Below are 14,254 nucleotides of genomic sequence, written 5' to 3' on the forward strand. Positions count from 1 at the left end.
CTCTGTTCACCAAACCATTCTTCTTGACCCTCTCACTTCACGCACCAACCCGACCAAAGCACCCTATATCTGCTAGTCTGTCTCATCACAAACACATTCAACAAGCCTTCAAAATGTCCACTCCATCTCCTCACTTCGTCTCTACTTGTTATTACCTTCCCATTTACCCCCTTCACCAATGTTCCCATTTGTTCTCTTGTTTTACGCACTTTATTTACCTCCTTCGAGAACATCTTTTTTATTCTCCCCAAAATTTAATGATACTCTCTCACCCCAACTCTCATTTGCACTCTTTGTCACCTCTTGCACCTTTCTCTTTACCTCTTGCCTCTTTCTTTTATTCATCTCCCAGTCATTCGCACTACTTTCCTGCAAAAATCATTCAAACGTCTCTCTCTTCTCATTCTCAAACAATCTTATTTCTTCATCTCACCATTCACTACTCTTTCTAATCTGCCCATCACCCACCTTTCTCGTGCCACATGCATCTTTTGTGTGAGCCATCACTGCCTCCCAAAATACATCCCATTCCTCCCCCACTCCCCTTGCATCGTTTGCTCCCACCTTTTGCCTTTCTGCACTCATCTCTCCTGGTACTTCCTCACACAAGTCTCCTTTCCAAGCTCACTTTCACCATTCTCTTCTCCCCAACATTCCCTCTTCTTTTCTGAAAACCTGTATAAATCATCACCTTCGCCTCCATAAGATTGTGATCAGACGTCCCTCCAGCTGCCACTCTCAGCACATTAACATCCAAAAGTCTCTCTTTTACACTCCTATCAATTGACATATAATCCAATAACGCCCTCTGGCCATCTCTTTTACTCCCATACGTATACTTATGTATATATCTCTTTTTAAACGAGGTATTCCCAATCACCAGTCCTTTTTCAGCACACAAATCTACTAGCTCTTCACCATTTCCATTTACTACAATGAACACCCCCCTCAACTGCCACATTAATCACCTTTGCATTCAATTACCCATCACTGTAACCTTGTCTCGTGCATCAAAGCTGCTAACACTCTCACTCAGCTGCTCCCAAAACACTTGCCTCTCATGATCTTTCTTCTCATGACCAGGTGCACAGACACCAATAATCACCCATCTCTCTCTCCATCCACTTTCACTTTTATCCCTGGGGATAGGGGAGAAAGAATACTTCCCACGCCTTTTTCCAGGTGTCATAGAAGGTTAGTAAAGGGGACGGGAATCAGGGGTAGAAACCTTCCCCTCCTTGTATTTTAACTTTCTAAAAGGGGAAACGGAAGGAATCATGCGGGGAGTGCTCATCCTCCTCGAAGGCTCAGAGTGGTGTTTCTAAATATGTGTGGATGTAACCAAGATGAGAAAAAAGGAGAGATAGGTAGTATGTTTGAGGAAAGGAACCTGGATGTTTTGGCTCTGAGTGAAACGAAGCTCAAGGGTAAAGGGGACAAGTGGTTTGGGAATGTCTTGGGAGTAAAGTTAGGGGTTGATGAGAGGACAAGAGCAAGGGAAGGTGTAGCACTACTCCTGAAACAGTTGTTGGAGTATGTAATAGTGTAAGAAAGTAAACTCTTGATTGATATAGATAAATACATAAACATACATAGACATATCCCTAGGGATAGGGGAGAAAGAATACTTCCCACGCATTCTTCACGTGTCATAGAAGGCGACTAAAGGGGACGGGAGCAGGGGGCTGCAAACCCTCCCCTCCTTGTATTTTAACTTTCTAAAAGAGGAAACAGAAGGAGTCACGCGTGGAGTCCTCATCCTCCTCGAAGGCTCAGATTGGGGTGTCTAAATGTGTCTGGATGTAATCAAGATGAGAAAAAAGAAGAGATAGGTAGTATGTTTTGAGGAAAGGAACCTGGATGTTTTGGCTCTGAGTGAAACGAAGCTCAAGGGTAAAGGGGAAGAGTGGTTTGGGAATGTCTTGGGAGTAAAGTCAGGGGTTAGTGAGAGGACAAGAGCAAGGGTAGGAGTAGCACTACTCCTGAAACAGGAGTGATGGTAGTATATGATAGATTGTAAGAAAGTAAACTCTAGATTGATATGGGTAGATTGTAAGAAAGTAAACTCTAGATTTATATGGGTAGATTGTTAGAAAGTAAACTCTAGATTGATATGGGTAAAACTGAAAGTGGATGGAGAGAGATGGCTGATTATTGGTGCATTTGCACCTGGGCATGAGAAGAAAGATCATGAGAGGCAAGTGTTTTAGGAGCAGGTGAGTGAATTTCCTAGTAGTTTTGATGCACGAGACTAGGTTATAGTGATGGATGATTTGAATGCAAAGGAGAGTAATGTGGCAGTTGAGGGAATAATTGGTGTACATGGGGTGTTTAGTGTTGTAAATGGAAATGGTGAAGAGCTTGTAGATTTATGTGCTTAAAAAGGACTGATGATTGGGAATACCTGGGTTGAAAAGAGAGATATACATAAGTATACATATGTAAGTAGGAGAGATGGCCAGAGAGCATTATTGGATTATGTGTTAATTGATAGGCGTGCGAAAGAGAGATTTTTGGATGTTAATGTGCTGAGAGGTGCAACTGGAGGGACGTCTGATCATTATCTTGTGGGGGTGAAGGTGAAGATTTGTAGAGGTTTTCAGAAAAGAAGAGAGAATGTTGGGGTGAAAAGAGTGGTGAGAGGAAGTGAGCTTGGGAAGGAGACTTGTGTGAGGAAGTACCAGGAGAGACTGAGTACAGAATGGAAAAGGTGAGAACAAAGGATGTAAGGGGAGTGGGGGAGAAATGGGATGTATTTAGGGAAGCAGTGATGGGTTGCGCAAAAGATGCTTGTGGCATGAGAAGCGTGGGAGGTGGGCAGATTAGAAAGGGTAGTGAGTGGTGGGATGAATAAGTAAGATTATTAGTGGTGTTTTTGACAAGAAAATAGTGAAGTTGGAGAAAAATGTAGCTTAGACATTGAAGCTTATTGATACAGTGGTGAAATTGATGAGAACTGCTATTGACGTTTGTGTGAATAAATTGTACATTTTCCTTTTCCATAGCCAGAGGTTGAACCATTATGTGACATTCATTTTTTTCATTCATTTCAAGCTAAAAGTTTGTTTTCTAAATTGTTTCTTACATTTTTCATATGTATATATATGTATGTGTGTGTGTGTGTGTGTATGTGCGTATGTGTGTGTATGTGTGTGTGTGTGTGTATATGTATATATATATGTATATTATCCCTGGGGATAGGGGTGAAAGAATACTTCCCACGTATTCCTCGCGTGTCGTAGAAAGCGACTAGAGGGGACGGGAGCGGGGGGCCGGAAATCCTCCCCTCCTTGTATTAACTTTCTAAAATGGGAAACAGAAGAAGGAGTCACGCGGGGAGTGATCATCCTCCTCGAAGGCTCAGAGTGGGGTGCCTAAATGTGTGTGGATGTAACCAAGATGTGAAAAAAGGAGAGATAGGTAGTATGTTTGAGGAAAGGAACCTGGATGTTTTGGCTCTGAGTGAAACGAAGCTCAAGGGTAAAGGGGAAGAGTGGTTTGGAAATGTCTGGGGAGTAAAGTCAGGGGTTAGTGAGAGGACAAGAGCAAGGGAAGGAGTAGCAATACTCCTGAAACAGGAGTTGTGGGAGTATGTGATAGAATGTAAGAAAGTAAATTCTCGATTAATATGGGTAAAATTGAAAGTTGATGGAGAGAGGTGGGTGATTATTGGTGCATATGCACCTGGGCATGAGAAGAAAGATCATGAGAGGCAAGTGTTTTGGGAGCAGCTGAATGAGTGTGTTAGCAGTTTTGATGCACGAGACCGGGTTATAGTGATGGGTGATTTGAATGCAAAGGTGAGTAATGTGGCAGTTGAGGGAATAATTGGTATGCATGGGGTGTTCAGTGTTGTAAATGGAAATGGTGAAGAGCTTGTAGATTTATGTGCTGAAAAAGGACTGATGATTGGGAATACCTGGTTTAAAAAGCGAGATATACATAAGTATACTTATGTAAGTAGGAGAGATGGCCAGAGAGCGTTATTGGATTACGTGTTAATTGACAGGCGTGCGAAAGAGAGACTTTTGGATGTTAATGTGCTGAGAGGTGCAACTGGAGGGATGTCTGATCATTATCTTGTGGAGGCTAAGGTGAAGATTAGTATGGGTTTTCAGAAAAGAGGAGTGAATGTTGGGGTGAAGAAGGTGGTGAGAGTAAGTGAGCTTGGGAAGGAGACCTGTGTGGGGAAGTACCAGGAGAGACTGTGTACAGAATGGAAAAAGGTGAGAACAATGGAAGTAAGGGGAGTGGGGGAGGAATGGGATGTATTTAGGGAATCAGTGATGGATTGCGCAAAAGATGCTTGTGGCATGAGAAGAGTGGGAGGTGGGCTGTTTAGAAAGGGTAGTGAGTGGTGGGATGAAGAAGTAAGAGTATTAGTGAAAGAGAAGAGAGAGGCATTTGGAAGATTTTTGCAGGGAAAAAATGCAATTGAGTGGGAGAAGTATAAAAGGAAGAGACAGGAGGTCAAGAGAAAGGTGCAAGAGCTGAAAAAAAGGGCAGATGAGAGTTGGGGTGAGAGACTATCAGTAAATTTTAGGGAGAATAAAAAGATGTTCTGGAAGGAGGTAAATAGGGTGCGTAAGACAAGGGAGCAAATGGGAACTTCAGTGAAGGGCGTAAATGGGGAGGTGATAACAAGTAGTGGTGATGTGAGAAGGAGATGGAATGAGTATTTTGAAGGTTTGTTGAATGTGTCTGATGACAGAGTGGCAGATATAGGGTGTTTTGGTCGAGGTGGTGTGCAAAGTGAGAGGGTTAGGGAAAATGATTTGGTAAACAGAGAAGAGGTAGTAAAAGCTTTGCGGAAGATGAAAGCCGGCAAGGCAGCAGGTTTGGATGGTATTGCAGTGGAATTTATTAAAAAAGGGGGTGACTGTATTGTTGACTGGTTGGTAAGGTTATTTAATGTATGTATGACTCATGGTGAGGTGCCTGAGGATTGGCGGAATGCGTGCATAGTGCCATTGTACAAAGGCAAAGGGGATAAGAGTGAGTGCTCAAATTACAGAGGTATAAGTTTGTTGAGTATTCCTGGTAAATTATATGGGAGGGTATTGATTGAGAGGGTGAAGGCATGTACAGAGCATCAGATTGGGGAAGAGCAGTGCGGTTTCAGAAGTGGTAGAGGATGTGTGGATCAGGTGTTTGCTTTGAAGAATGTATGTGAGAAATACTTAGAAAAGCAAATGGATTTGTATGTAGCATTTATGGATCTGGAGAAGGCATATGATAGAGTTGATAGAGATGCTCTGTGGAAGGTATTAAGAATATATGGTGTGTGAGGCAAGTTGTTAGAAGCAGTGAAAAGTTTTTATCGAGGATGTAAGGCATGTGTACGTGTAGGAAGAGAGGAAAGTGATTGGTTCTCAGTGAATGTAGGTTTGCGGCAGGGGTGTGTGATGTCTCCATGGTTGTTTAATTTGTTTATGGATGGGGTTGTTAGGGAGGTAAATGCAAGAGTCCTGGAAAGAGGGGCAAGTATGAAGTCTGTTGGGGATGAGAGAGCTTGGGAAGTGAGTCAGTTGTTGTTCGCTGATGATACAGCGCTGGTGGCTGATTCATGTGAGAAACTGCAGAAGCTGGTGACTGAGTTTGGTAAAGTGTGTGGAAGAAGAAAGTTAAGAGTAAATGTGAATAAGAGCAAGGTTATTAGGTACAGTAGGGTTGAGGGTCAAGTCAATTGGGAGGTGAGTTTGAATGGAGAAAAACTGGAGGAAGTGAAGTGTTTTAGATATCTGGGAGTGGATCTGTCAGCGGATGGAACCATGGAAGCGGAAGTGGATCATAGGGTGGGGGAGGGGGCGAAAATTTTGGGAGCCTTGAAAAATGTGTGGAAGTCGAGAACATTATCTCGGAAAGCAAAAATGGGTATGTTTGAAGGAATAGTGGTTCCAACAATGTTGTATGGTTGCGAGGCATGGGCTATGGATAGAGTTGTGCGCAGGAGGATGGATGTGCTGGAAATGAGATGTTTGAGGACAATGTGTGGTGTGAGGTGGTTTGATCGAGTAAGTAACGTAAGGGTAAGAGAGATGTGTGGAAATAAAAAGAGCGTGGTTGAGAGAGCAGAAGAGGGTGTTTTGAAATGGTTTGGGCACATGGAGAGAATGAGTGAGGAAAGATTGACCAAGAGGATATATGTGTCGGAGGTGGAGGGAACGAGGAGAAGAGGGAGACCAAATTGGAGGTGGAAAGATGGAGTGAAAAAGATTTTGTGTGATCGGGGCCTGAACATGCAGGAGGGTGAAAGGAGGGCAAGGAATAGAATGAATTGGAGCGATGTGGTATACAGGGGTTGACGTGCTGTCAGTGGAGTGAATCAAGGCATGTGACGCGTCTGGGGTTAACCATGGAAAGCTGTGTAGGTATGTATATTTGCGTGTGTGGACGTGTGTATGTACATGTGTATGGGGGGGGGGGGGTTGGGCCATTTCTTTCGTCTGTTTCCTTGCGCTACCTCGCAAACGCGGGAGACAGCGACAAAGTATAGAAAAAAAAAAAAAAAAATAGTGAAAGAGAAGAGAGAGGCATTTGGATGATTTTTGCAGGGAAATAATGCAAATGAGTGGGAGATGTATAAAAGAAAGAGGCAGAAGGTCAAGAGAAAGGTGCAAGAGGTGAAAAAGAGGGCAAATGAGAGTTGGGGTGAGAGGGTATCATTAAATTTCAGGGAGAATAAAAAGATGTTTTGGAAGGAGGTAAATAAAGTGCATAAGACAAGGGAACAAATGGGTATGTCCGTGAAGGGGGCTAATGGGGAGGTGATAACAAGTAGTTGTGATGTGAGAAGGAGATGGAGTGAGTATTTTGAAGGTTTGTTGAATCTGTTTGATGTAGAGTGGCAGATATAGGGTGTTTTGGTCAAGGTGGTGTGCAAAGTGAGAGGGTTAGGGAGAATGATTTGGTAAACAGAGAAGAGGAAGTAAAAACTTTGTGGAAGATGAACGCCGGCAAGGCAGTGGGTTTGGATGGTATTGCAGTGAAATTTACTAAAAAATGGGGTGACTGTATTGTTGACTGGTTGGTAAGGTTATTAAATATATGTATGACTCAAGATGAGGTGCCTGAGGATTGGCGGAATGCTTGCATAAATGCCATTGTACAAAGGCAAAGGGGATTAATTGTGAGTGCTCGAATTACAGAGGTATAAGTTTGCTGAGTATTCCTGGTAAATTATATGGGAGGGTATTGATTGAGAGGGTGAAGGCTTGTACAGAGCATCAGATTGGGGAAGAGCAGTGTGGTTTCAGAAGTGGTAGAGGATGTGTAGATCAGGTGTTTGCTTTGAAGAATGTTGTGAGAAATACTTAGAAAAGCAAATGGATTTGTATGTAGATTTTATGGATCTGGAGAAGGCATGTGATAGAGTTGATAGAGATGCTGTATGGAAGGTATTAAGAATATATGGTGTGGGAGGTAAGTTGTTAGAAGCAGTGAAAAGTTTTTATCAAGGATGTAAGGTATTTGTACGTGTAGGAAGAGAGGAAAGTGATTGGTTCTCAGTGAATGTTGGTTTGCAGCAGTGGTGCGTGATGTCTCCATGGTTGTTTAATTTGTTTATATATGGGGTTGTTAGGGAAGTGAATGCAAGAATTTTGGAAAGAGGGGCAAGTATGAAGTCTGTTGTGGATGAGAGAGCTTGGGAAGTGAGTCAGTTGTTGTTTGCTGATGATACATCGCTGGTGGCTGATTCATGTGAGAAACTGCAGAAGCTGGTGACTGAGTTTGGTAAGGTGTGTGAAAGAAGAAAGCTGAGAGTAAATGTGAACAAGAGCAAGGTTATTAGGTTCAGTAGGGTTGAGGGACAAGTCATTTGGGAGGTAATTTTGAATGGAGAAAAACTGGAGGAAGTGAAGTGTTTTAGATATCTGGGAGTGGGTTTGGCAGCAGATGGAACCATGGAAGCAGAAGTGAATCATAGGGTGGGGGAGGGGGCTAAAGTTCTGGGAGCGTTGAAAAATTTGTGGAAGTCGAGAATGTTATCTTGGAAAGCAAAAATGGGTATGTATGAAGGAATAGTGGTTCTAACAATGTTATATGTTTGCGAGGCTTGGACAGAAGATAGAGTTGTGCAGAGGAGGGTGAATGTGCTGGAAATGAGATGTTTGAGGACAATATGTGGTGTGAGGTGGTTTGATCGAGTAAGTAATGAAAGGGTAAGAGAGATGTGTGGTAATAAAAAAAGGTGGTTGAGAGAGCAGAAGAGGGTATTTTGAAATGGTTTGTTCACATGGAGAGAATGAGTGAGGAAAGATTGACATAGAGGATACATGTGTCAGAGGTGGAGGGAACGAGGAGAAGTGGGAGACCAAATTGGAGGTGGAAAGATGGAGTGAAAAAGATTTTGAGCAATCGGGGCCTGAACATGCATGAGGGTGAAAGGCGTGCAAGGAATAGAGTGAATTGGAACGACGTGGTATACCGGGATCGATGTGCTGTCAATGGATTGAACCAGGGCATGTGAAGCGTCAGGGAGAAACCATGAAATGTTGTGTGGTGCCTGGATGTGGAAAGGGAGCTGTGGTTTCGGTGCATTATACATGACAGCTAGAGACTGAGTGTGAACGAATGTGGCCTTTTGTTGTCTTTTCCTAGCGCTACTTCTTGCACATGCAGGGGGAGGGGGTTGTTATTTCATGTGTGGTGGGGTGGCGACGGGAATGAATAAGGGCAGACAGTATGGATTATGTACATGTGTATATATATGTAATTGACTGTGTGTGTATATATGTGTATATGTTGAGATGTATAGGTATGTATATGTGTGTGTGTGGATGTGTATTTATATACATGTGTATGTGGGTGGTTTAGGCCATTCTTTTGTCTGTTTCCTTGCGCTACCTCGCTAATGCGGGAGACCGACAAAGTATAATAAAAAGAAATAAATAAACACCTTCCACAAAGCATCTCTGTCAACTGTATCGTATGCCACATAATAATCCTTCAGTTTCTTTGAGTATTTCCTACTCGGATGTTTCAAAGCAAACTCCTTGTCCACATTTCCTCCCTAATCTGATGCTTAGTGCATGCTTCCACCTTCTCAATCACTATTCTTTCTTATAATTTACCGTGAACACTCAATTAATTTATAAATCTGTAATTTGAAAACTCAGCATTGTACTCCTTGCTTTTACTTTATGCAATGGTTGAAAAATATCTCAAGTTTAAGTTCACATTATCAGGAAGGTTTTTAATCCTATAGATTCTACATGGGTAAAGATGACAAAGAAATTTATGAGGAAAAGGAAGAAGAAGAATCTGATGAGGAAGAAGGTTTGGGCTTGAAGGACACACGTAAGGCATCACTTGAGCCTTTGGGAAGTGACTATGAAGATGAAGGTGATGAGGTGAATCCACTGTTAACTGACCTGGTTGGAGACTCATATGAAGAGAAAAAAGCTAGAAAAGCAGAAAACTGGTTTAGTCAGGTAAAATGAGCTTGTGATTTTTTTGTAGCTTTACTACATTGAACTATTTAGCTTTTTGATAATTGTTTTATGAATGAACTGTTTAGCTTTTTAACAGTTGTTTTATGAAGTTTATTAATTAGATTATTAGGTACATTTCACATTAACCTTGTATTATGAATATAATCCCCATGGTCATGCCAGGTCCAGAAATCACTCAGCTTTAGAGATGGGACAACTAATTTGATTTCTGAAGGGAAACTGTAAGGATTATTATGTGGCAGATGATACGGTTGATAGAGATGCTTTGTGGAAGGTGTTCATCACTTTATGAAAGAAGTCTCATGAATAAGATATAATATTTATTTATTTTATTATACTTTGTCGCTGTCTCCTGCGTTAGCAAGGTAGCGCTAGGAAACACACGAAAGAATGGCCCAATCCACCCTCATACACATGTATATACATACACATCCACACACGCACATATACATACCTATACATCTCAACAAATACATACATTTACACACACAGACATAAACATATATATACATGTACATAATTCATACTGTCTGCCCTTATCCATTTCCATAGCCACCCCGCCACACATGAAATGACACCCCCCCTTCCCTGCATGTGTGTGAGGTAGTGCTAGGAAAAGACAACAAAGGCCACATTCGTTCACACTTAGTCTCTAACTGTCCTGTATAATGCACCGAAACCACAGCTTCCTTTTCATAGCCCGGCATCACAAAACTTTCCATGGTTTACCCCAGACGCTTCACATGCCCTGGTTCAATCTATTGACAGCATGTCGACCCCGGTATACCACATCATTCCAATTCACTCTATTCCTTGCACGCCTTTCACCCTCCTGCATGTTCAGACCCCGATCACTCAAAATCTTTTTCACTTCGTCATTCCACCTCCAATTTGCTCTCCCACTTCTCATTCCCTCCACCTCTGACACATATATCCTCTTTGTCAATCTTTCCTCACTCATTCTCTCCATGTGACCAAACCATTTCAAAACACCCTCTTCTGCTATCTCAACCACACTCTTTTTATTACCACACATCTCTCTTACCCTGTTATTACATACTCGATCAAACCACCTCACACCACATAATGTCCTCAAACATCTCATTTCCAGCACATCCACCCTCTTCCGCACAACTCTATCTATAGCCCATGCCTCGCAACCATATAACATTGTTAGAACCACTATTCCTTCAAACATATCCATTTTTGCTTTCTGAGGTAACGTTATCGACTTCCACACATTCTTCAATGCTCCCAGTACTTTCGCCCCCTCCCCCACCCCCATGATTTACTTCCGTTTCCATGGTTCCATCCGCTGCCAAATCCACTCCCAGATATCTAAAACACTTCACTTCCTCCAATTTTTCTCCATTCAAACTTACCTCCCAGTTGACTTGTCCCTCAACCCTACTGTACCTAATAACCTTGCTCTTATTCACATTTACTCTCAGCTTTCTTCTTTCACACACTCTACCAAACTCAGTCACCAGCTTCTGCAGTTTCTCACCCGAATAAGCCACCAGCGCTGTATCATCAGCGAACAACAACTGACTCACTTCCCAAGCTCTCTCATCCACAACAGACTGTATACTTGCCCCTGTTTCCAAAACTCTTGCATTCACCTCCCTAACAACCCCATCCATAAATTAAACAACCATGGAGACATCATGCACCCCTGCCGCAAACCAACATTCACTGAGAACCAATCACTTTCCTCTCTTCCTACTCGTACACATGCCTTATATCAACGATAAAAACTTTTCACTGCTTCTAACAACTTGCCTCCCACACTATATATTCTAAATACCTTCCACAGAGCATCTCTATCAACTCTATCATATGCCTTCTCCAGATCCATAAATGCTACGTTCACATCCGTTTGCTTTTCTAAGTATTTCTCACATATATTTTTCAAAGCAAACATCTGATCCACACATCCTCTACCACTTCTGAAACCACACTGCTCTTCCTCAGTCTGATGCTCTGCACATGCCTTCACCCTCTCAATCAATACCCTCCCATATATAATTTCCCAGGAATATTCAACAAACTTTTACCTCTGTAATTTGATCACTATTTTATCCACTTTGCCTTTGTACAATGGCACTATGCAAGCTTTCTGCCAATCCTCAGGCACCTCACCATGAGGCATACATACATTGGCTAACCTTACCATCCAGTCAACAATACAAACACCCCCTTTTTTGATAAATTCCACTGCAATACCATCCCAACCTGCTGCCTTGCCGGCTTTCTTTTTCTGCAAAGCTTTTACTACCTCTTCTCTGTTTACCAAATCATTTTCCCTAACCCTCTCACTTTGCACACCACCTCGACCAAAACTGCCTATATCTGCCACTCTATCATCAAGCAGATTCAACAAACCTTCAAAATATTCATTCCATCTCCTTCTCACATCACCACAACTTGTTATCACCTCCCCATTAGCCCCCTTCACTGATTTTCCCATTTGTTCTTTTGTCTTACGCACTTTATTTACCTCCTTCCAAAACTTCCTTTTATTTTCCCTAAGAATTGATGATACTCACACCTCAACTCTCATTTGCCCTCTTTTTCACCTCTTGCACCCTTCTCTTGACCTCCTGCCTCTTTCTTTTATACATCTCCCAGTCATTTGCATTATTTCCCTGCAAAAATCGTCCAAATGCCTCTCTCTTCTCTTTCACTAATAATCTTACTTCTTCATCCCACCACTCACTACCCTTTCTAATCTGACAACCTCCCATGCCTCTCATGCCACAAGCACCTTTTGCGCAAGCTGTCACTGCATCCCTAAATGCATCCCAATCCTCCTCCACCCCCCTTATGTCCTTTGCTTTCACCTTTTTCCATTCTGTATTCAGTCTCTCCTGGTACTTCCACTCACAAGTCTCCTTCCCAAGCTCACTTACCCTCACCACTCTCTTCACTCCACCATTCTCTCTTCTTTTCTGAAAACCTCTACAAATCTTCACCTTCCCCTCCACAAGATAATGATCAGACATCCCTGCAGTTGCACCTCTCAACACATTAACATCCAAAAGTCTCTCTTTGGCGTGCCTATCAATTAACACATAATCCAATAATGCTCTGGCCATCTCTCCTACTTACATATGTATACGTATGTATATCTCTCTTTTTAAACCCGGTATTCCCAATCACCAGTCCTTTTTCAGCACATGAATCTACAAGCTCTTCAGCATTTCCCACCCCATGTATACCAATTATTCCCTTAACTGCCACATTACTCACCTTTGCATTTAAATCACCCATCATTATAACCCAGTCTCGTGCATCAAAACTACTAACAAACACACTCATTCAGCTGCTCCCAAAACACTTGCCTCATGATCTTTCTTCTCATGCCCTTGTGCATATGCACCAATAGTTACCCATCTCTCTCCACCCACTTTCAGTTTTGCCCATATCAATCTAGAGTTTACTTTCTTACTCTCTATCACATACTCCCACCACTCCTGTTTTAGGAGTAGTGCTACTCCTTCCCTTGCTCTTGTCCTCTCACTGACCCCTGACTTCACTTCCAAGACATTCCCAAACCACTCTTCCCCTTTACCCTTAAGCTTCATTTCACTCAGAGCCAAAACGTCCAGGCTCCTTTCCTCCAACATACTACCTATCTCTCCTTTTTTCTCATCATTTCTCATCCACACACATTTAGACACCCCTATCTGAGTCTTCAAGGAGGATGAGCACTCCCCGTGTGACTTCTTCTTCTGTTTCTCCTTTTGGAAAGTTGAAATACAAGGAGGGGAGGGTTTCTAGCCCCCTGCTCCCGTCCCCTTTAGTCGCCTTCTACAACACATGAGGAATGCGTAGGAAGTATTCTTTCTTCCCTATCCCCAGGGATAGGGGAGATATACATAAGTATATGTTTATATATGAGAGAGCTTGGGAAGTGAGTCAGTTGTTGTTCGCTGATGATACAGCGCTGGTGGCTGATTCATGTGAGAAACTGCAGAAGCTGGTGACTGAGTTTGGTAAAGTGTGTGAAAGAAGAAATTTAAGAGTAAATATGAATAAGAGCAAGGTTATTAGGTACAGTAGGGTTGAGGGTCAAGTCAATTGGGAGGTAAGTTTGAATGGAGAAAAACTGGAGGAAGTAAAGTGTTTTAGATATCTGGGAGTGGATCTGGCAGCGGATGGAACCATGGAAGCGGAAGTGAATCATAGGGTGGGGGAGGGGGCAAAAATCCTGGGAGCCTTGAAGAATGTGTGGAAGTCAAGAACATTATCTTGGAAAGCAAAAATGGGTATGTTTGAAGGAATAGTGGTTCCAACAATGTTGTATGGTTGCGAGGCGTGGGCTATGGATAGAGTTGTGCGCAGGAGGGTGAATGTGCTGGAAATGAGATGTTTGAGGACAATGTGTGGTGTGAGGTGGTTGGATCGAGTAAGTAACGTAAGGGTAAGAGAGATGTGTGGAAATAAAAAGAGCGTGGTTGAGAGAGCAGAAGAGGGTGTTTTGAAATGGTTTGGGCACATGGAGAGAATGAGTGAGGAAAGATTGACCAAGAGGATATATGTGTCGGAGGTGGAGGGAACAAGGAGAAGTGGGAGACTAAATTGGAGGTGGAAAGATGGAGTGAAAAAGATTTTGAGTGATCGGGGCCTGAACATGCAGGAGGGTGAAAGGCAGGCAAGGAATAGAGTGAATTGGAATGATGTGGTATACCGAGGTTGACGTGCTGTCAGTGGATTGAATCAGGGCATGTGAAGCGTCTGAGGTAAAGCATGGAAAGCTGTGTGGGGCCTGGATGTGGAAAGGGAGCTGTGGTTTC

The 14,254-nt window shown here is 42.6% G+C and overlaps 1 protein-coding gene across 1 annotated transcript in view; it reads left to right on the forward strand.

Moving 5' to 3' along the window:
• LOC139766191 (pre-rRNA 2'-O-ribose RNA methyltransferase FTSJ3-like) overlaps window positions 1–14,254 on the forward strand; it is a 295,857-nt gene that overhangs the window by 148,199 nt on the left and 133,404 nt on the right. Inside the window, exon 6 of the mRNA XM_071694463.1 lies at window positions 9,209–9,434. Within this exon, the coding sequence (XP_071550564.1) occupies window positions 9,209–9,434 (226 nt within the window). The remainder of the gene's footprint in view (window positions 1–9,208; window positions 9,435–14,254) is intronic.

The sequence above is a fragment of the Panulirus ornatus genome, chromosome 57, assembly GCF_036320965.1.
Source record: "Panulirus ornatus isolate Po-2019 chromosome 57, ASM3632096v1, whole genome shotgun sequence".
NCBI lineage: Eukaryota > Metazoa > Arthropoda > Malacostraca > Decapoda > Palinuridae > Panulirus > Panulirus ornatus.